The 23,986-nt window shown below is 41.1% G+C and overlaps 1 protein-coding gene across 1 annotated transcript in view; it reads left to right on the plus strand.

The window, feature by feature from the left end:
* Positions 1–19,614, plus strand: part of C4H1orf198 (chromosome 4 C1orf198 homolog) — a 34,106-nt gene extending 14,492 nt beyond the window's left edge. The window contains exons 3-4 of the mRNA XM_061624468.1: positions 12,921–13,460; positions 15,908–19,614. Of these exons, the coding sequence (XP_061480452.1) occupies positions 12,921–13,460; positions 15,908–15,964 (597 nt within the window). The 3' untranslated portion in view covers positions 15,965–19,614. The remainder of the gene's footprint in view (positions 1–12,920; positions 13,461–15,907) is intronic.
* The last annotated feature ends 4,372 nt before the right edge of the window (positions 19,615–23,986 follow it).

Here is a 23,986-nt window from a genome sequence, read left to right on the forward strand (position 1 = left end):
CTACTAAGTCCATTAATTTCAATAACCATTCTTCCATTGTTGGTGTTGATTCCATTTTCCACTTTTGTGCATATAATAATCTTGCTGCCGTAATCATATATAATATTATTCTTCCATATTTCTTTTCTATTTGTTTATCCATAAAACCCAATAAAAAAAATTCTGGTTTTGACCGAATATTTATCTTTAGAATTTTTTGCATCTTCCTACCTATCTGTGCCCAAAATAATTTCGCCTTTTTACATGACCACCACATATGGTAAAAAGATCCTTCTTGTTGTTTACATTTCCAACAAACATTAGAGACATTACTATACATTTTTGACAGCTTTTCTGGAGTCATGTACCAACGGTACATCATTTTATAAAAATTTTCTTTAAGATTATAACATAATGTAAATTTCAAGCCTTTTTTCCACATATTTTCCCATTGATCCATTTGTATGTTATGACCAAAATTTTTTGCCCACTTTACCATGCACTCTTTTACTTGTTCTTCCTCCATATCCATTTTCAATAAAAGTTTATACATTTTTGCAATTATGTTTTCATCATTTGTACACAAACCTATTTCAAAATCAGATTTATTTATTTCAAACCCATACATTTTCTTGTCCATTTTATATCTTTCTAACAATTGTAAATAGGCAAACCAATGAAAACTATATCCTTCCTTTATCAATTGTTCTCTCTCTTTCATTATGTATTCTCCATGTACATTTTCTAATAGTTCTTGATAAGTTAACCATTTCTCTTTTCCAGACATTTCTCTTCTATAAAAAGCTTCTTGACTTGAGACACATAATGGTATTTTCGAATAAAACCTTGGTTTGTATCTATTCCATATTTTCAACAGAGGACGTCTTATAAAATGATTATTAAAGTCTACATTTACTTTTACTTTGTCATACCATAGATATCCATGCCATCCCCACTTCAGATTGTGGCCCTCCAAATCCAATAGTCTTTTATTCCTCAATAAGATCCATTCCTTTATCCAGACTAAACAGCAGGCAGCAAAATAAAGTCTCAAATTTGGTAATCCCAGTCCTCCTCTTTCTTTAGCGTCTTGAAGTAATTTAAATTTAACTCTTGGTTTTTTTCCTTGCCATACAAATTTAGAAATATCTTTTTGCCATTGTTTAAAAGGTAAATCAGAGGATATTACAGGTATTGTTTGAAACAAAAACATCATTCTCGGTAATACATTCATTTTTATCACAGATATTCTACCCATTAATGACAGTTGTAGTTTATCCCATCTTAGCAAGTCTTTCTTAATCTCTGTCCATAATTTTTCGTAATTATTGTGAAACAACTTTGAGTTTTTATTTGTCATGATGATGCCTAGATATTTCAACTTTTTTTCTATTGTAAAATCTGTCTTGTCCATTAACTCTTTCTGTTCCCTTAAAGTTAAATTTTTCACCAACATCTTTGTTTTTTGATTGTTGATCTTAAATCCTGCTAAAGGTCCAAATTCTTTTAATTTGTCCATCAGTATATGAATTCCTTCCAAAGGGTTTTCTAGTACAATTATCAAATCATCAGCAAATGCTCTCAGTTTATATTCTTCTTTTTTTATTTTTAATCCCGAAATCCTTTTATCTTGCCTTATATCTCTAAGCAACACTTCTAAAACCAAAATAAATAAAAGGGGAGATAATGGACATCCCTGTCTTGTACCCTTTTGTATTTCACATGAGTCCGTTAAGTCTCCATTAACAATTATCTGGGCCTTCTGTGATGTATAAATCGATCTAATCCATTTTATAAAGTTGTCTCCAAAGTCCATTTGCTCCAAAACCTGGAACATAAATTTCCAATTCAAATTATCAAATGCTTTTTCAGCATCTAAAAAAATCAGAGCTGCTTGTTTATCATTTCGTTGTTCTAAATATTCCAACACATTCAAAACATTCCTGACGTTGTCACGTAATTGTCTTTTAGGTAAAAACCCTGATTGATCTTCCTGAATAAATTGTTGCAATATTATTTTCAATCTTTCAGCCAAAATCATTGTAAAAATTTTATAGTCATTGTTCAGTAGAGATATTGGCCGATAATTTTTTGTTTTAGTTAAATCTTGGTCCTCTTTAGGTATTAATGTTATATTAGCATTTTTCCAACTATCCGGTATCTTTCCCTCTTGCAAAATAGAATTCATTGTAGACTGTAAAGGTAGCAGGAGTTCTTCCTCCAAACATTTATAATACATTGCAGATAGCCCATCTGGTCCTGGTGCCTTTCCTAATTTAATTTTATTTATAGCTTCAGATATCTCTCTTGACGTAATAGGGCCATTAATAACTTGTCTCTGAAAATCTGTAATTTTAGGCAAATTCTGTTTAAATAAATACTCTTCTATTTTTTCAGATGGAATTTCTTGACACTTATACAATGTTGAGTAATATTGATGAAAAATCTTTTTAATTTTTACATTGTCTGTCAGCGTCTCATCTCCTTCTTGTATCTTTAAAATAATATTTTTTTGACGTTCTTTTCTTAATTTATATGCTAACCATTTCCCAGGTTTATTTGCAAATTCAAAAGTCCTTTGTTTAGCAAAATTTAATTTCCTTTCAATTTCTCTAACTGTCAATATTGATACTTGCTTCTGTAACATTTTAATTTGATTTACAATAGAAACTTTAGCTGGATTCTTTTTCAATTCTTCCTCTTTTTGTTTTATTTCTTCCAAAATTAATTGCATTTTCTGTTGTTTCTTTTTTTTTAATTCAGAATTACATTTAATAAAGTATCCCCTCATAAATGCCTTACTTGTATCCCAAACAATATTTTCACTTGTTCCTTTATGTAAATTATATTCAAAGAACTCCTTTAATTTCTTCTTACATTCTTGTACTACTTTATCGTTCTGTAATAAAGATTCATTTAGTCTCCATCTAAATCCAAGATTTTTTTTTTTTAAAGTTAATATCACAGGATTATGGTCCGAAAAAGTTTTTGGTAATATATCCATTTTAAAAATATCCTTCGCTAATATTTTTGACATCCAAATCATATCAATCCTCGAAAATGTTTTATGTCTTTCTGAAAAATAAGTAAATTCCTTTGCATTATCATTTATATATCTCCAGGTATCCACCAATTCTAGATGTTCCATGAGTTCAAAACAAATCTTCGGTAATTTACCTTGTGTCTCTTTGATATTTTTTTCAGAAAGCCTATCAATTTTTGGTGAGATTACCCCATTCCAGTCACCCATGACACACCAATGCTCATATGAAAACTCTGACAATTTTTCCATAAGTCCTGTATAAAACCTTGTTTTATCTTCATTGGGGGCATAAATACCCACTATCAAAATGTTTGTACCTTGTAAAGTAATTTCAACCCCCACAAATCTACCACTATCGTCCAATAATACCAATTTAGGAAGCAATTGTGGGTTAATATAGAGAACAACTCCATTTTTTTTTTTTGGTCCAGCTGAAATAAATTCTTCACCCAAATTTTTACAAATCAAATATTTAGAATCTTTCTTCTGAATATGAGTTTCTTGTAGACAAATTATATCCAATTTTAATTTTTTCAAATAATGAAACACTTTCTTTCTCTTCTGCGCCGTGTTGGCTCCATTTATATTCCAAGTTAGGTATTTGTAATCCATCGTTAAGCGTGTATTTTAAAATTTGCCTGATGCTCCTTTTGATCCATCATCTTCCTTCCCCTCCTCTGCGTATCCTTGTTGACTTTGTTTCCCAGGAACTGTATCCATATCTTTGAGTTTATCTTCTTCCATATCTTTTGAAGCTTTTCTCAAGAAGTCCCTTGCTTTTTGAACAGTATTCAATCTATATTTCTGTTGTCTGAATGTAAAAATCACTCCTTCTGGAACGTCCCACCTAAATTGAATTTTGCATTGCTTAAGTTTTTCTGTAAGGAAAGCATATTCTTTTCTCTTACGTAAAAGTCTAATAGGAATTTCCTTCATCACCAGTATTTCCTTACCATCAATTTTAAAGGTATATTTAAAGTGTTGCTGTAAAACCATATCTCTGGTCGTTTTCTTTACGAAGTGAACAAGCACATCTCTTGGAATTTTTTTCATTGTTGCATATCTGGAGTTAATTCTATAAACTTTGTCTATTTCAAATTCCATCCTATCTTCATTCAAGTCCAAAAATTTTACTAAAGCATTAACAATTTTGTCTCTAATGTCTTCACCTGTTTCCTCAGGGATTGCACGGAATCTCAAACAATGCTCTTTATTTCTCATTTCAGTCATAGCTAAATAGTCCAAATTTTTTTCTAGTTCCAGATTTAGTATATCTGTTCTATTCTCCAAGGTTTGTACCTTTTCTTTAGTATTTTTTGCATCCTCCTTTATTTGCCCAATTGTCCCTTTAATCTCATCCACTTGTGTTTTAATATAGTCTTTTATATCTGTCAATTCAATTTTCATTTCCTGTTTAATTTCCTGTTTTATAGCATTAATCCCTTCCATTATTTTTTGAAACATTTCTGGGGGTATATCCTCTTCCTGTGTATCAATAGAACCTCTTCGCCCCTGGGCCTTAGTTGTTTTTTTAGTTGTCATTTTCAAAAAGAGGCCTTTAATTTCTAAAATTAATCACTGTTTCAGAACCTAAGGGCAGTCTATTTCTTCTTTTTTTCCCTCCACCAAAAAGAAGAGTTAATATTCCAGGCCTGTAATTGGAATCCAGCCAGCACAACACAGTCCTTATCTGCATCCAAGAATGCAAAACAATTCTGGTTGCCAAGACTAAACAATTAGTAGCATATACGAGCAGCGGATTCATCCAACAAGAAATAGTCCAAAGAGAAAAATAGTCCAAAATATAATAATTACCTCTCATCCGTTTTTAAACTTTAAAAGTCCAAATTCAAGCCAGCTTTTTGTCGTAAAAAAGTAAATAAGCTGTTTATATTTTCTTTCTTCCTTAATTATATTTAAAAGAGAAAAAGTATGACTCACCCAGGTTTCTCAATTGCTGATTCATAAACAAATCCCTTTTATTGCAGTAATTTAAGCCAAATGATAAGGTTTAGGCAGAAGTGGGCTCGCTGGTTAAGAACGTTTTTTTTTTAAGAAAAGAAAAAACGCTTCGCTTCATTCCAGTCCAGCTTGCGTGAAAATCCTGACTCCGTCTTCAGCCGATCGGCTTGCCTTCTTATCTCAGGAATTTCCTGATCAATTCCAGCCGCCGACAGCTCAACGAAGTCTTGTGGAAGATCTGATCGGTTCTCCTGTACCTTGGAGAACATTTAAGCCAGTCCAAGATTCCTCTTGGCTGACTTTTAACCTGAAAAAAGCTTCCTCTGAGGCAGAGCTCCCTCAGAGACAACCACCAGCCAGCACCACTTCCCGGAAGTCTGCTAAAAACATTTTTTAAAAAAGCTTTAAAAACATCTTTTTTAAAAAAGGGTTAAAAACATATTATTAAAGAAAACATATTAAAAGCAATTCTAACACAGATGCAGACTGGGACAGGTCTCATGTTGAAGAATGTTGTGTGATGATTGGCTGAGTGTCTGGGTGTCTGAAAGTATAAATGAGAGGATGACAGTTGTTCTGGGTTCTGAGTGCTGAGAAGGGTTTTTGGAGAGGGTGGTGGTTGGTTCCGGGTTCTGGAGGGGTGGATTGGATTTAGGTGGGTGGTGAAGCAGGTTATTTATGACTAAGAAATATAAAGAGTAACGCATCTTATGAAACCACACACATGTTGACTGAACCTTTAAGTAATCTGTTGATTCCCTGTGTATATAAATAAATATTTCTTGGTTACCAAAACGCCTGGTCCTTGGCTGGGCTTTCACAGACCAGAAGGGTGGGCAGGGCATATACCAAGGTTGGGAAACAGTATCAATGGTGGCAGTGGTGAAGAGAGAGTGTAACATCATCAGGTATCCAAAACAACCCAGGGCTGTAATCTTTATAGGCACAAAGATACGGGGGGTTGTGGCCTGCAAGTGCACCCAGACACAACATAGCAATAGGCCAGGAGGAGACTTAGGCACAGTCTCAAGGCAATATTGCTTACAGAGAGTGTCAGGTGGTGGTGCCTAGCAGTGGGATCTTGAGAGATTTGTGCTAGGTCTGGTGAGAGAACCGTTAAGAGACTAGGACCCTCAGGTGGGATCGAGACAGGGTGGAGACCACAGGAGGGTTGTGACAGTCTCCCAGGACAAAATCTGACACTCTAAAGCTGTTGTCTGTAGTGTCTTTTAAAACTGGATAACAGCAGTTGATGTCATTGTGTTCAGTTGTATCTCTTAGAATATTGTTGTTATGTGCCTTCAAGTTGATTACAGCTTTTCATGGTCCATGGTGTCCGCAATGCCACATTTCAATACCACATTTCAAATGGAATAGGGCTCTTGTTCTACCGTTTTTGTTGTCCTATTTCTTTACAATAACTATTGTAATAGTTCTCTTTGTCCCTGTGTACTAGTTGCTGTATTATTGCATGACCGTGTTTCTGTCTCCTTTTGTTTTTGCTTTCCTTCTTTAACTATTATAAGAGTTTCTTCCGTCATCCATTGAGGTATTTCTCTCTTTTTAATGAGACGTATTGTCTTTTTGCATTCTTCCCTGATAATATCTCTGACTTCACTCCATAGTTCTTCTGATTCTCTATCAACTAAGTTTAAAGCCTTAAATCTGTGCCTTATTTGATCTTTATATTCTTCTGGGATGTTATTTAAATTGTATTTTGGCATTATGATTGCCTTGTTGTTCTTCTTTAGCTTTACTCAGATTTTTGATATTACTAGCTCATGATCTGTACCGCAGTCTGCTCCTGGTCTTGTTTTCTCAGAAAGTATGGAACTTCTCCATCTTCTGCTACCAGTTACATAATCAATTTGATTCCTGTATTGACCATTTGGTGATGTCCACGTGTACAGCCATCCTTTTGGTTGCTCAAAAAATGTGTTGGCAAGAAACAAATTATTGGCTTCACAGAATTTAGTATCTCTCTCCTGCTTCATTTCTATCTCCTAAACCCCGTTTTCCCACAATTACTAGTTTTTCTGTGTTCCCTACGTTTGCATTCCAGTCCCCCATGATTATCAGCACATCTTGTTTTGGTGTGTGATCAATGTCTTCCTGTACTTCTGCATAAAATCTCTCCAGTTCCTCTTGTTCCATTGGCTAGATAGGCGGCCTATAAATTAAAGTTTATTTATTATTATTATTATTATTCTGTGTTTGCCGTTGGAGCATAGACTTGGATGATGGTTATGTTTATATGTTTTCCTTTTAATCTAATTGATATCACTCACTCAGACCTTGCGTTATAGCTCTTAATTGCTTTTGCCACATCACTTCTCACTATTAAAGCAACCCTATTTCTTCTTAATTTCTCATTTCCTTCATAAAATATTTTATAGTTGCCTGATTGAAAATTTCACATTCCCATCCATTTTAATTCTCTCACACCAAGTATTGTAATGTTGATACGTTCCATCTCTTGCTTGATAGTTTGTAACTTTCCCTGGTTCATGCTTCTCACATTCCATGTTCCTATTGTGTACGTCGTACAACTCCAGACTCTCCTTTCACATCTGTACGCATCAGCCTCTGGGCTTCCTTTCGGCATTGACCTGGTTGCTTCATTAGTCACAGTGCTACTTGTGCTTGTCCTTTGTTCTTCCCCGGTAGCTTGCTGAGTGCCATCTGACCTGGGGGTCTCATCTTCCAGCACTATCTCGTGCGGCATTTTGGATACAGTAGGGTTCCACTCATACAGTGGGTTAGGTTCCAGACCCCCGCCGAAAAGCGAAAATCGCCGAAAAGTGGAACATAGCGTCAAAATGGCAGTGAAAAAGGTGGGAAAATTGAAAAACAAAATGGCCGCTGTCACGGAGGTGAAGAGAAAATAGCTCAAAGAAGCGCAATGGCGGCCGTCATGGTGGAGGAGACAGCCTCCTGGAGGGGGCAGAGAAAGGACGAGAGGGAAAGTGCTGCCGCCGCAAGCACCAAACATGCTGCAGGAGCAACAGCAGGGACCCCCCCGCTGCGAGATCCTAGTGGCCGCAGTAGCAGCCGAAGGGAAAAGGCACTGGTCTGTCTAGATCAGCATTGTCAACACTGACTGGCAGTGGCTCTCCAGGGTTTCAGGCAGGAGTCTCTTCCAGCCCTACCTGGAGATGTCAAAGATTGAACCCGGGACCTTCTGCATCCAAGGCAGAAACTCTACCACTGAGCTATGACACCCACCACCAAACTGTAGTAGTTGTGGTCAGGGTGCGGAGGACCGAGCAAAGCTGCTGAGCATGAAATGCTCTGCTTAACCTTTCTTACCCATCTAGATGGCAATTTCCATTTCTGTATCGAGAGTTCCTTTTTGACCTTTCGATAGAATGCATTGTGCCTTAGTGTGGACACAAGGAGCTCCCATATGTCACATTATATTCTTTTTTTGTTTCATTCTGCCTCTCTGCCTTTCATAAGAGGCAATGTGGCTAGTGTAGTTGTTGTTGTTAATAATTAGATTTCTTAATCACCTTTCACCATGAGGTCCCAGGCTGAGTTACAACAATTTAAAAATACAATATTAAAGCAGTTAACACAAATTATAACCAAGAGAATAGAGTGAAATATATATCTCAGGTGTCAAAACACAGGGTAAAGGGCTGTGTCTTCAGTCTATAACAAAACTACATAATGAAGGTGCCAAAAGCACCTCTCTGGCGAGGCAATTCTGCAGCTTAGGAGCTGGTGCAGGTAATGCCTTCTTCCCTGCACCTCCTGAATTTCTGCTTGAATTGACTGAATTTTGCTTGAAGAGGAGAATGACATAATATGACAGTGTAACGTGCATCAAAAGCACTCCCCCAAGAATCCTGGGAACTGTAGTTTGATAAGGGTGCTGTGAATTGTAACTCTGTGAGGTGTCAATTACAGTTCTCGGGATTCTTTTGGGGGTGGGTGAGTAATGTACTTTTGATGTACTGTAAATGTATGGTGTGTAGCAGTCTATATCTCAAGTTTTAGAGCCAAACTGCGCATTACAAGCAGTTGCATCCTTTTCCCCCAGAGAAACAGCCTTTGGAGTCTGAGATCAGGAACGTAGAAGCAGTAAAGGAGGAGGGCCTCCAGAATCCCTTTCCCCTTCATCCTTCATCCCACTTGCCAGCTTGTGTACTCCAGAGTATACCAGTTACATAGTTGTAAGAAGGACTTGGGCAGCAACAAGTCATGATCCCAAAGCTCTAATTACCTATAGCTATCCATAATTTGGGAGCTTGTTACTAAACCAACACTTTCAAAATAGAGCTGGCCAAAGATAGAGAATTTTTATTTTGGGGAAATGTTGCTGTTGGAATTTTTGCTTTTTCATTGCAATAGGTTTTTGTCACTATTGCTGTACCTAGTTGTTAGTTGTGGTTATACATGTCCAAAAATATGATCAGGGACATCCAGTAGTTAGGGCAGACTGTTATAAACGGAAGGTTTTAAAAAGAGAAGATGAATGACACTCTGGGGATAAAACTGAAATGCTGGTTTTGGCTAAAATTTGAGACCAAACCTCAGTGGTTGAGCATATGCTTGGAATGAAGTTCCCAGGTTCAGTCGCTGCCACCTCACGTTAAGCAGCATGAGCGGAAGATAGGCTTCTCTGCCTGAGACTTGGGGACAGCTGCTGCCAGTCAGAGTGCACTCTACTGAATTAGATGGACTAATGATCTGATTTAGTAAAAGGTGCCTGTATAGTTAAATCTGCTTGCTCTTCCAAGTTCCCAATTTCTTGATGGAATTCAAACTTTTCTCCAATTTTTGGAATCTCTGTGAAACCCATGTGTGAAGTGTCTAAGCAACCACAAAAAAATTGACAAGACACACTCACCAGCTCAAATTGGTTTTGCATATAGTCGTAGAATTTTAGAGTGTTTGCTTCGTGCTGAAGCCCCAGCCATGTGGGTCAAGCCCCACCTTCTGGTTTGTCCCCATGCTGATGCTAATCTTTCCTAGCAGTGCCTTGTAGCATTATGGCAACAAGCCATGCAGGGGTGTCTGGTCCGCATGGTGAACTGGAACGTAGGCCAACTCACCGTATGTGAAGACAGTGAAGCAGTCTGCTCCCGGCAGCTATATCATCAGAAGCAAGTCTTATATTCACATGCGTGAGCAGCCCTTAACTGCTCACCCCCATCCTTTTCTCACCCTGATGCTTATCGCCTGAGTTTGCATTGGCACAAGGAGCCACAGTTCAACATGGGGATAGGTGAGACTCCCGACAGCCAGTTGAATTTCTGGATCTGAATGCAAACGGAATAAGGAGCTGCGACATCACCAGTGTTGGAGTTTGAGCCTGTGGATCAATCTGCCTGATTGTCTTAAGTTCCCCAAGTAGCCTGAATCTTCCTGTGGTTGGCGAAGAGGTTCTTCATTCTTGCAACAAATAGAATGTATTTCAGAACTGGCGTGGTGCAGTGGTTAGAGTGCTGGAGTCGGACCTCGGAGACTGGAGTTCAAATCCCCCATTCAGTCATAAAGTTCACTGGGTGACCTTGGGCCAGTCGCAGCCTCTCAGCCTACCCTACCTCACAGTAGGATAACAGCAGGGAGTAGGAGGACCATGTATGTTACCTTGAGGCCCTGGGAGGAAAGGTGTGATAATAAATTAATAATAAATGTAATAAAATATGTCTGCATGGAGCTAACAGCAAGTTAGAGGCTATTTTGTGTACAGCTTCAGTGATGCATTGTCATTTTAATTTTGTTGAATTATAAAATGCAGAGGATTGTGTTCTTTTCAGGAAAAAAATTCTAACAAAAGATTCTCTGCATTGATGTTTTCTTAATTCCATCATACCTTAGACTTGGGCCATAATCTTAGGCATGCTTACTTGGAGTAAGTCCCATTGAACCCAATGGGACTAACAGTACTTCTGAGGAGACATGTATAACATTGCACTGCCAATGTTCTCTGTCCGTTCAGCCAACTGTGAGTTCTTCTCTTCTGTCTCTTTAAAGAGTAGGGATTTTGCTTCTTGAAATACCAGTGATTATATTTAAAAGTTTACAGGTTGGCCTTTTTTGTAAACTCTTGTCTTACAGGCTTTGTTTCAGTATTTGTAGGTGGGTTCCCCCCCCTTTTCTATTTTGAGGTTGCCAAGCCAAATGGCGTGTTTTGGCTGTGCATGCTGTCTGCTTAACGAAATACTGCACATTCCCAACAAGTGAATAAGATATAAAAATAACTCTATGAATTCTTGTGGCCTTCTCCGTTTTTAGTACACAGCCAAGTGTTTGTAAGTGAAGATCCTATTTTAATTCAGTGTGATGGGGCCAGCTTTGTGATTTAATACTTGCCTGGTCGCATGGGGCATTTGCCATCTACCGTGCCAGAGATCCCAGATACAATCCCTTGCATCTCCAGGTAGGACTTGGAATGTCTTGTATATAAAATGCCGGGGCCCTTGGGTACCAGCCTGCCCTGGGCCCCTCCTCTCCCCTTCCGCTATCCGCAGAACTTAAGCATCTGCGGACCGCAAGACAGGAGCTTCTGCACCACCCGCCATCCCCCTGCTATCCCCACGCTTCACCTACCTTTCTGTTGTTTTTTGCAGCGTGCGCACGTTTGCCATCAATCAATCTTGGTTGATGGCAGCAATGCGCGCATGTAGCATGCATGTGTGCCATCAACCAAAATGGCGGCAGAGGCTTCAGCCCCTTAAGGAAACCTCGGCCGCCATCTTGATTGATGGCAAATCTGCGTGCTGCAAAAAACAATGGAAAGGTAGGTAAAACAGGGGGATGGCGGTCCGCGGATGCTTCCATGGATCGTGGAAGGAGAGCAGAGGGCCCCCTGTAGCTCCAGGGGCCTTCAGGCCAGTGCCCCACCTGGCTGCCCTTTAGAACCGCCCCTGGTAGCTACCCTATCCTTTAAGCCACTATTGTTCAACCTTGGGTCCCCAAATGTTGTTGGACTACAACTTACAGCAACCCCAGCCAATTTAACCAATGGCCAAGGATGATGGAAGTTGTAGTCCAACAACATTTGGGGACCCAAAGTTGAACAGCAGTGCTTTAAGCTATAACATGCTATAACCTCGGCTCCTTTGGGGAGGAAGGGCAGGATATAAATTTAATAAATAATAACTTCCACTCATGTCTGCATGTGCCCAACTTGAGTTTCAGATATTGGCCATGTTCCCACAATGATGCAGTCGCTACAAGCATGGTGGTGAATGTCCTGATGTTCCGACTAGACTAGAAGCCTGAATTGCACAGAAGATATAAAACCAACCATACCTGAGGGGAAAGATCTCGCATTATATATGTAAAAGCGGAACAAGTGCCTTATGAGTGGGGCCTTACTCTAATTGAAAACCACAGTATTAGCGGAACGCCGAAAAGCAGGGCCCTATTGTGTGTGTTTGTGTGTGTGTGTGTGTGTGTGTGTATACACACACATACAGTTTTGTGTGGTGTGTTTCTGTCTGTTTCATGTTTCTTTATTATTCTTTCTAGTAAATCTTATGCAGTGTGCCTTATTTTATCATTGTGGCTCCTTCTTCAAAGCTAAATCTGTGGGACTTGGTATCCCATCTCCAACAGTTGCCTGGCTCTTTGTTTTCTCCTCCTAAGATTAGCATAATGAATTGCACCGTATAAGCCAATACATTGCAAATCTCTTTTATTTGCACAGCTTCTATAGGTTGTACAATCCCCCTTTTTTAGGCACAAAATGTAAGTTGCACTTGTTTGCTCTGAACTTTAAAATTTTGTGCCACATCTCAAATTCTGCCCGCAGCTTATCCACAACAGACACTGAGCATCGAGCAGCTTTGGCTCAGTCTGCCAAATGTATTCCACCATCAATAACCTCTAAAACAACCCCCACCATCCCTCTGATCTTCTCCATTAAATGCTTTTTCCCATGCAAAGAGATTTGAAGTTCTTTCTTTTTAATCCCCAACAGAGTCAGATGGAGTTCAGTATTGCTTCTCTATCGATACAAGAGCCAGGTGGCATGGCATCACAGAACGAACCGAAACAGCTTGTCAGAACCATTCCAGGCCCCCCAGCCCCCAAACCCTCACAAGGTAGTAAAACACCTAACTCAGATGGGCTTATACCAGCGAGGAAAGAGGAGGAATCATCGTTCTGGAAGATCAACGCTGAGCGCTCAAAGTGTGAAGGGGAACAGTCTGATTTTTATTCTCTGACCCCTAGCCAGATCAAGTCAATGGAGAAAGGAGAGAAGACCCTCCAACCTTATTACAGGCAAGAATCTGTTCCCAAAGAGGCAACTAAAGCAGAGAAGCCTAGCGTTAGGAAACCTGAAAAATTGGTCACCCCGGTTCTTGCTACAACCTCAACAGAATGGGAAAAACCTCAGCCTGGCCAGCCATCAGTTTGTCCCTTTGATGTTTGTCCTGAAGCAGTGGAAAACCTCTCATCGACTGCGACCACAAGCGAAGAGGCTGATAGTGGTTTCCTTTCGCAGACAATTGGTCAGGTAAATGCTAATATTCAGTCCTTTGCCTTGTCTCTTTGCAAAAAGACAAACCCTGAAAAGCCCAATTAAAAAAATACGCCCTTTTGCAAATGTTGCTCAAGAAGATTAGCGATTCCATAGAATGCTGAACTGTAACTAAGCTTGTTTATTTTTCTCGTGCCAGAATCTAGCCCTAACATTAATGCCATAGAGGGGTGTGTGTGTACACACATATACACACCTACATACACATCTTTAACATAACATTTGCTAGTATTTAAATTGCATGAAATCCTGTACCTTGGAGCATAATTTCAACAAATTTCTGTGTCAGTTTCCCATGTGTGCAGGACTGAAACAGTAGGCTGCAGCACAGCATCTGATGTAGAGATAGTGCTCTGCACATGCAGGGGCTTCACCGTTCTCTTCTATGCGCAAGGGCATAGGCCTTTCTGCATACCCAAGTGCCAACTGGTCATATCTGTATGAAAAATTGAGGTGTGGATTCAGGCTGAGTTCAGTTAGAAGAGGCTGTTGCCTGGTTGTCTGGAGCAAGTAGGAATCTCCTGGTGATCAGGTAGACCAGGGCTTTTGTATATTGAAAGTCTGCTATCAGCATGTGTCTCTTGTGTAGCATCTCTTTTTGTGGTCACCAGGAGTAAAGAACTGATTAATGTGTCTCCCTTTATCATAAGTGAATGGCTGTCATTCTACAGTGAAAATAAATGCAGTGGCCTTGAGGAAAATGCCGTCATGGTGACAAAGCCTCGCCCAGCCCTTCCCTGCCTAGCTTCCGTTGAGAGCAGGGGTTCACAAATTATAGCCAACCATAACGTCTAATAGCTAGTTAATTCCCGGAACATTGTGCAGAATATCTTTACTTCTGAACAACTACATCCTGAGCCCTTTCTCCACAGAATTAGGGAGCAAGGCCTACAGGACAGAAGGCCTGGCTCCCACACAGGCTTGAGTCCCTGCACCTCTAGGCTCCTCTGGTAGCATATAGCACACAACCAGTGATTGAAATGTTTCTCCTCCCCCGCAAAAAAAATCCAGTTCTGTTTTCCCCCTAATACTTTTTCCCACCACTCTTCTTGAAAAGAATCTCCCCCCCTTTCCTGAAACTCTTCTACCCTATCCTTGCCATAAGCAGGCTCTCCATTCTTTGCACCCATCCCTACTCAGGACTTGTTTGTGCCCTGACACTCTGGGCCTCAGCTTGGCAACATCCTCTTTTCATTGCTAGGCTTGGGCACAGTGAATATCCTCCTTCCAAAAAGTTGCACCCTCCCGGTTTTTCTCCCAGCCTCCCTTTCAGCAGACTGATTAAAGTTTTATTTCAGGGTGGGAGTGAGCAGTGGAGGTTGGGGGAGAAATGGGATCCGAGGTGTGGACCTGGATGGGAAGCAAAAGGACTGGGCCCCTTGGCAAAGACAGAGCTTAAAAGTGGCACTACCATATCCCTGCTCAATCAGTCAAAGCACTGCAGGGTGTGGCAGCTAGGGATGGGGCAGAAATTCACATTCAGTTCTCATTTAAAGGTGGACCTCCCTAATTCACACTTTCTGAAACATGAAGAGAACTGAAACATAGCCATCCTTTAAAATTCACACTTCTCTGCATTTTTGCAACACTGATCTCCAGCCAACTAATGTGTTCTAAAATGCATATAGTGGTATACAGCATCCATAAAAAGGCATATGTTTGTGAACATAAAGTACAAAAATGCTTTCTCTTAAGGGAAATGACTTGGCAAAAATGTATTGGGCAAACTTGCATGCTTGCACACATTTTCAGGAGAATTTTGCACTAAAATACTGATGAATTTTCATGAGGACTTTTTGAAATTGCAGACTGGTTTGGAAATGTGGAGCAAAATGAGAAACTGCAATGGACAGATGGACCTGTCTGTAGTGGCAGCATTATTGAGACAGCAGCTCTCTTTGCTGGAAGTTGCGCTCCAGTTTTGATCAGTCGTGATTCAAGGCCACTGTGGCAACTGCATTTAGTAAAATTCCTGTTTGAGAGACAACCCCAGCTAGGCTGCAGCATGTTTGTGTGTGCAAAATACTTTGTGCCCTGCAGTATAAAGGCTCTGCCTGTGCATCTTTTCTTCCTCATTATAACAGCAATTATATAGTGAGGAAGAACTGTCTCGGCACTTAACATCAAGCTTCTCATTTTACAAATTAACTCTGCCCAGGACAAAGATGCAAGTTTATTGCAGTGTTCACACCATGTCAATACCATATCACTCCCCTCCCCCAATTTAATCAAGATTTGTCCTTTCTGGGGGGGAAATCCAGAAGGTTGAAAAAAAAGATCTGTTGCCAACACCCTATTTGCAATATTAAGCCTGTGCCAGGAAGCACCTTTTACTATATTGTTGTTTGTCTCTCTGATTAGGGTTAATTTTAGTCTTAATGACTTAAATGTTCACCTTTTCTAAATGTTGTATCTCCCTACAGAGCAATGCAGGTAATGTTATCTTGAAGACGGGATTTGATTTTCTAGACAACTGGTAAAGAACGGAAATTGCTTCAGCTCAGTTTTGGAGAAAGAGAAAAGAAGCATCTTTCTCCCTCTCTCTTTCTTATTTTTATTTTTTCGTTACTGGCTTCTACGTGTTCTTTAAATGAATCCTTTTCCAACTCTTTTAAATGTTGTCTTTGTATTTACATTTTTTGTAAAACCAGATGGATATTTGTAATTTGGAATGGTCCGGTGTTAGAAGCGTGATTTTTTCCCCTTTAATATTCTACAGGGTGAATATTGGAGATGGGACAGGATACATTTCCTAACAGTTATATGTATATTAAGGGCAAGGTGAGGGATCTGACCTAGAGAGAGAGAGAGAGAGAAGTTGAAGCCACCTAACAGAGGGACCACAGTTAACAAACTACCACATGAATTAAAGAAAACATTCCTTTTGCGGGGGTGGGATGTGGGGGTGGGAGAGCTTAAGCCTAGGTTCTATTGAAGCACAAAGCTCAAAATTGATCATGTCTATTTCAAATAAACTAAACAGAAAATAAGGCTACCGATTTTTACATTTTTATTTTTGTATCAGTATATTTAGCTTGACTAGCTTATTTCTACCGCTGTCTACCAGTTTACAAGATTTTTGAGCAGCGTTGCCTGATAGTGGTAATGCCATGTGAAATATTTTTTAAATGGAAGGATTTTGCCAAAGGGGGTGTTCAAAGCATTATCTTAGCTAGACTTGGGAGAATAATTTGCTAAAAGGGGAGGGAATCAAATGCATGGGATGAAGCTGCTCCTTTATTTTCTAGATTAAAAATCAGTCAATAAGAATCATTTGGGGGATACAACCTTAAAGGACAACTGATTCTCTTGAGGCCCTTTAGCATCTCTAGTAACAGTGGCTTTGTGCATGCCAATCTCTAGGAGTGTAAATAATTTCTTCTTCCCCATCCCCAAGAACCGTACAGTAATCTACCATGTTTGTGGCCCAGCATTTGGAGACTAGGGTGGCCAGATGCACAAGAAGACAGCGGTCTTGCACCTTTAAATAGTTGGGTAGAAAAGGGGATTTAGAATCATAGAATAGTAGAGTTGGAAGGGGCCTATAAGGCCATCAAGTCCAACCCCCTGCGCAATGCAGGAATCCAAATCAAAGCATTCCCGACAGATGGCTGTCCAGCTGCCTCTTGAATGCCTCCAGTGTCGGAGAGCCCACTACCTCTCTAGTAATTGGTTCCATTGTTGTATGGCTCTAACAGTTAGGAAGTTTTTCCTGATGTCCAGTCGAAATCTGGCTTCCTGCAACTTGAGCCCATTATTCCGTGTCCTGCACTCTGGGACGATCGAGAAGAGATCCCGTTCCTCCTCTGTGACAACCTTTCATGTACTTGAAGAGTGCTATCATATCTCCCCTCAGTCTTCTCTTCTCCAGGCTAAACATGCCCAGTTCTTTCAGTCTCTCCTCGTAGGGCTTTGTTTCCAGTCCCCTGATCATCATTGTTGCCCTCCTCTGAACCCATTCCAGTTTGTCTGCATCCTTCTTGAAGTGCAGAGACCAGAACTGCATGACAAGCTAAACCTGGTGAAATTCTCTCTTCTACACAACTGTTGAGTGTAGGAGCCTTGCCCTATGAGAGAGTTGGGTTTCTTTTACACTGTTGTAATTTTAAAAAATAGCTTCCAATAGTTTGGAAAGTCTCTTGACTAATTTCTGGTGCTGCTTCCCTTAACGAGACTAAAACTCCCAACACGTTGCACACTCCCTGATGCGAAAGGGTTTTGTTGCTTGTTTTTTTAAACCTTACAGGGAATTTTGTGCTTTGGGGGAGACATTCACAAATGGCACCCCCACCTGTAGCTTGAAATGGTACAGTCCAATCTGTCACCTCAGGATTCTACCACCTCCTCCTGTTGCATGTCTCGTTGGTCTGCAATTAAAACGTACATAGTTAGAAATGCTTTGTCAATTGAATTACCACATGACAATGCATCTTGGTTTTCCCTCCTGCCTCACATCTATCCCTATCACCTTCAAGCCTTAATTCCCCTTTACGCACAAATAGTGATCTGTCCAATCCAATACCAAAGGTAATTCACCTTCTGCTTTTTAACCTTAAGAACTAAATTTCCAGAGTATTCACCCAATACAGTGGTTCTGTGTACTAACCCTTTGATGCTATGTGGAGCTCCCACAGTTTCCACTGGACTGTATTTCTGTAGGGCAGAAAGCAAAACATACACTCTCACTTTATTTTTAATGCTATTTGTAAGGTCACTTACTAGTAGCCTTCAGATAGGTCATTGTCACATCCTTGAGATTTTGGTTGTCTCAAGGTTGGACTAGTGTAAACTGAAACCTAAAGATCCAGCTTACATCTACATAAATCTTATGTTAATTTAGTTACACTTCAGTTCATTTCCTGTACATCTAAGCTGTTGCTCTCTCAATGTACTCTGTAGGGAAATTATAGTACTAAAATTAACCAAAGCAAATTAAGAGGCTGCTTCTGTCTTTGTTCCAAAGAGATGTCCATCTGCATTGTAATGGAAAATAAAAAAGTGTGGCAGGAGCTAGTAAAGTGAACTCTAAGAAAATGCTGCTCAATTCTCACTTAGAATCATAGAGCTGGAAGGGCCCTATAAGGCCATCTAGTCCAATCCCCTGCAGGAATCCAAGTTAAAGCATACCTGACTTGACTTCTACACACTATCGCTCACATACATGGATGCTTCTGGTAAAATAATATTGTAGGAAGGATAAATATGTGCATCTTTATAAAACACTCAGACACACGCTGCAAAATTCTGATTGATTTGTTGGTTTCCTGTCGCATCTTCAGAGATGCATCTCCCTATACCACTGTTTGCATCATAGCAACACCTGTAGTGCCATGTGTAATGTTAAGTGTGAATTGATTCGTAGGTGATAGGCAGCTTACTGACACTACTAGAGTTACATGGCTTGTGGAACTGACGGTTCAAAATGGCAAGAGATTTTAACACAAGAAAGCCTCTTGAAGTTCTGCTGGCAGTTTGTGAGTGACCAGTTTCTTGCTATGTTTACAATTTTTAAGTCACTTTAGTGTTTGTAAAAGTCATTTTTAAATGGTTTTTAAAAACCACTTGCTATTTAAAAAGCAACAAATCTTTTTTTTTTTAAAGCGATGGTTGAGCACAAGTCCTACATGCATTTAAGGAGTTTCTGATTTGCACTTTTGAAATTTGAAAGGGAATCTATATGATATTTCCATATTTGTTGGCCCTTGAGAGAGAATGCCCTAAGGCCTAGAGCAGCATCTTTTTAAGGTCCCTGCTTTTGTGCATTGAAAATGGATAAATTGATAGGATCTGTGTTCTTTCTTTTTGTGTTCTCCTGTTTTGGAATCTTTCATCTTACACACTTAGGGCATACACCCACGCAAGTGTTTGTATACAGATTCTATTCATTACATTGAGGCTTATGCAGGGGAACATCTTGATGGATTGTAGCCAGTAGAACCAGCCAGCAGTGTGTGCTGCATAAATCTGTACTCGCCCTTTCCTTTTATTGTGCTTTGATGGCTAAATCTGATGCTTCTCCCTTTCATAGATATGTTTTTATTGAAGTTCGTACTTGGTCACTTCGTATTGAAATTGTACTTAGTTACATTTTGTATAAAATTACTTGTTAATTAAAGTAATCTGACATAGACCAGTTTCTCTGCCTCTCTTGTTCTCATGTCCTTGACTCTTCATTCTTGATTGTCATGTTGTTGACTTTTTAACATGGCTGGCACCATGAGGAGTCTTTACCATGTTGGTTATCTATTGCAAATCACTGGACTGAATTGGCTCTCATGGGGTGAGAGGTGGTTTTTACCAAGCCATGCAAATACTTTCAGTCTAGAATCTTTCCCACATAGGTGGGGAGAAATGGGGTGGCAAACAAATGAAAAATTAATAAAACACTGTAAGGTGACCTTAATATATCACATATGGAAAATGAGAATCTGATCTTTATACATGTCTACCCAGAAGTAAGCCTCAGTGAGTCCAACGGGACTTATCCCCTGGTAAGTGTGTATAGATAGGACTGCAGCCTTAGATGCAGCGAGACCTCAGCGAAGTGGTTAAAAAAACAACAGGTCAACTTTCTGCATTATTGATGCTGACCAATTTTATACAAGTTTTTTAGGAAGGACAAAAATAGGGCTTTCTCCCAAGTAATTAATTCCTAATGCTGGAGAAGAAAGTGAAAACGAGTTCTTCCACTCCCTTTGAGGAACAAGAGGTGAAAATTGTTCTGACATTATTATTTATTTAATTTGTATCCAGCCCTTCTTCGCAGCAGGAGCCCAGGGCAGCAAACAAGGCACTAAAAACACTTTAAAACATCATAAAAACAAATCTTAAAATACATTAAGACAAAACAGCGTTAAAAACACTTAAAAACATTTTTAAAGGGTTAAAAACATTAAAAACATATTAAGCAATTCTGACACAGACTGGGATAGCTTTCAATTTAAAAGGCTTGTTGAAAAGAAGTCTTCAAAAGGTGGCGAAAAGATAGCACAGATGGAGCCTGCTTAATATTCAAAGGGAGGGAATTCCACAGGGTAGGTGCCGCCACACTAAAGGTCTGTTTCCTGTATTGTGCAGAACGAACCTCCTGATAAGGTAGTATCTGCAGGAGGCCCTCACCTGCAGAGCGCAGTGATCGGCTGGGTATGTAAGAGATGAGACGGTCTTGCAGGTATCCTGCTCCCTAGCTATATAGGCTTTGTACACCAAAACTAGAACCTTCAACTTTGCCCTGTAGCAAATGGGCAGCCAGTGCAATTCTTTCAGTAGCGGGGTGACATGTTGGCGATACCCTGCCCCACTGAGCAGTCTCGCCACCGCATTTTGCACCAGCTGCAGCTTGCAGACCAACCTCAAGGGCAGCCCCACATAGAGTGCATTACAGTAATCCAGACTGGAGGTTACCAGTGCGTGGACAACAAGCTATAGCGGGTCAAGCTATCCCGGTCCAGAAACGGCCACAGCTGTCTCACCAGCCGAAGGTGGTAAAAGGCACTCCTAGCCACTGAGGTCACCTGGGCCTCTAGCGACAAAGATGGATCCAGGAGCAACCCCAGGCTACGGACCTGCTCTTTCAGAGGGAGTACGACCCCGTCCAAAGCAGGCAACTGACCAATTATCCGAACTCGGGAACCACCAACCCACAGCACCTCCATCTTGCTAGGATTCAGACTCAGTTTATTGGCCCTCATCCAGCCCACCACTGAGTCCAGGCAGCGGTCCAGGACTTGCATGGCCTCTCCTGATTCAGACGTTACAGAGAAATAGAGCTGGGTATCATCAGCATACTGCTGACATCTCGCCCCAAATCTCCTGATGACTGTTCCCAAGGGCTTCATATAGAAGTTAAACAGCATGGGGGACAAGATGGTACCCTGCGGCACCCCACAGCACAGCTGCCAGGGGGCTGAAAGACAGCCACTCAATGCTATTCTCTGAGAACAACCCTGGAGATACGATTGGAACCTCTGTAAAACAGTGCCTCCAATACCCATCTCACCAAGTCAGCCCAGAAGGATACCATGATCAATGGTATCATAAACCGCTGAGAGATCAAGTACGAATAACGGGGTCGCACTCCCCCTGTCCTATGACCTGATAAAGGTCATCCATCAGGGCAACCAAGGCTGACTCAGTCCCATAACCAGGCCTGAACCCAGACTGGGATGGGTCAAGATAATCTGTTTCATCCAAGAGTACTTGCAGTTGCTGCACCAGAACCCTCTCAATCACCTTCCCTAAAAAGGGAGCATTTGCAACCGGTTGTTAGTTGTCACAAACCAATGGGTCCAGGGTGGGCTTTTTCAGGAGTGGTTGAATCACCGCCTCTTTCAAGGCAGCTGGAACCACTCCCTCCCGCAATGATGCATTGACCACACTCTGGATCCACTCGGTCAGACCCCCTCGGCAAGCTTTAATAAGCCAGGAAGGGCAAGGGTCGAGAAGACACTTTGCTGGCCGCATCATCGCAAGCACCTTGTCCACATCATCAGGCCGCATCAATTGAAACTGTTCCCAAGAAATTACAGCAGACGTTGCACTGGACACCTCATTGGGGACTAAAGTATATGTAGATGGGGCATCAAGACTGCTACGGAGGCAAGCAACTTTACCCTCAAAGTGCCTTGCAAACAATTCACAGTGGGCCTCTGAAGGGTCTAAGACTCCATTTCCTGGAGTTGATGTCAACAGACCCCTGACAATACGGAAAAGCTCCACCGGATGGCTACTTGAGGATGCGATGGAGGCAGAGAAGTGGGCCTTCTTCGCCGCCCTCACCGCCACACAGTAGGCATGGTTATGATGTTTTACTCATGCCCAATCAGCCTCACAGCACGTCTTTTGCCACTTGCGCTCTAGTCATCGTCCAGCCTGTTTCATTGCCCTTGGCTCACTGGTGTACCAAGGTGCAAGCCGGGCTCCACAGTGCCGGAGAGGGTGCTCAGGGGCAACAGTGTTGAGAGCCTGACGTGCCTCGCTGTTCCACAGCGTGCCAGAGGCTTCAACAGGGTTACCTGCTCTATCTACTGAATGCTCCCCCAGGGCATTCAGGAATCCAGTGGATTCCATTAGTCTCCGGGGGTGGACCATCTTAATCTGTCCACCCCCCCTGCAGGTAAGGATCACAGCCATAAATCTAAAGTTCACCAGGAAGTGGTCTGACCATGACAATGGGGTGACATCAACCCCCCTATCTCCAGACCACCCCTTCCTCATCTGGAGCAAAAACCAAGTCGAGAGTGTGCCCTGCCCTATGTGTTGGGCCAGTAACAACTTGAGACAGCCCCATGGTCATCATGGAGGGCATGAAGTCCTGAGCCGGACCACTAGAGGCAGCCTCTGCATGGACATTGAAATCACCCAGCACTATCGTTCTGGGCTCCTCCAACGCCGCAGCCGAGATGACCTCCACCCGGTACACCAGCAGCAACCCTAGTTTGCTGTCTCCTCGGCCCAACACCAGGTGCAGGCCCTCACAGCCAGTTCCAAGACAGAGTGGTTTCCTGGTGACAGAGATGGAAGTTCTGTAGACCACATCAACTCCTCCCCCCCCTCCATCCCTGCAGCCTGTGCTGGTGCTGCAGTGAGTATCCAGGTGGGCAAAGTTGGGTTAGATCAACTCCTCCAAGCTCACCCACCCAGGTCTCGGTAATACACACCAAATCGGCACCTTCATCCACAATCAAGTCATGTATGAGAGTGGTCTTATTACGTACCAATCTGGCGTTAAACAACAACACACACAGGCCAGTGGGCACAGCAGATGAGCAACAATGAACCAATCCATGCTATGAAAGTAGTAGCTATGAAAGACAGGCTGGAGAATCATCCCCCAGTATGAGCTCTGGAGGTGCAATGTCATAGAGCCATGTATACATCTTGAACTTGGAGCCTTAAAGGCTATTCCAAACAACCACAGTTAAAAGTAAACTAATATGCTGCAAGCCTATGCTTGTTTACTCAGAAATAAGCCTCATTGACATGGAGTACTGCATAGGTTTACAGTAACAATGTTATTCTGATATGATGGTTTGACTCCTCTCCACTTTGTTCTTCCAACCTTGTTTCAGTTTCAGGTGGCTGTCATTACCCAGGTTAATATATCCTTCAAGATCTGACTAATTAATATAGGTATGCATGGTAGATCAAATATATAGTACTAGGGAGCAGTTAATGTATCCTTCACACCCCAGGGATGGATATACACTGACTGCCATCAGAGATGTTCAAGGATATGATGGGTTCCATTTAAATGTGATCCATTTAAAAGGGAGAATCCTTGGGCACTACTTTAGAACATTGCAATCCCACACTATTGTCAGGAACTTGACATTCTTCAGAACTGTAATGTCAAGTAGGTCCCTTATTTTACTGAAGGAGATATGATACGTTTTGTAATGTGCAAAAGAAGAAGTGAGTCATATACACCATACCCCTTGCTGATCTCAAAGCTGCAGAACAGAAGAGAACATGGCCAAATATGCAAATCCTTAATGGCTGAA

This window comes from Rhineura floridana, chromosome 4 (genome assembly GCF_030035675.1).
Source record: "Rhineura floridana isolate rRhiFlo1 chromosome 4, rRhiFlo1.hap2, whole genome shotgun sequence".
NCBI classification, from domain to species: domain Eukaryota; kingdom Metazoa; phylum Chordata; class Lepidosauria; order Squamata; family Rhineuridae; genus Rhineura; species Rhineura floridana.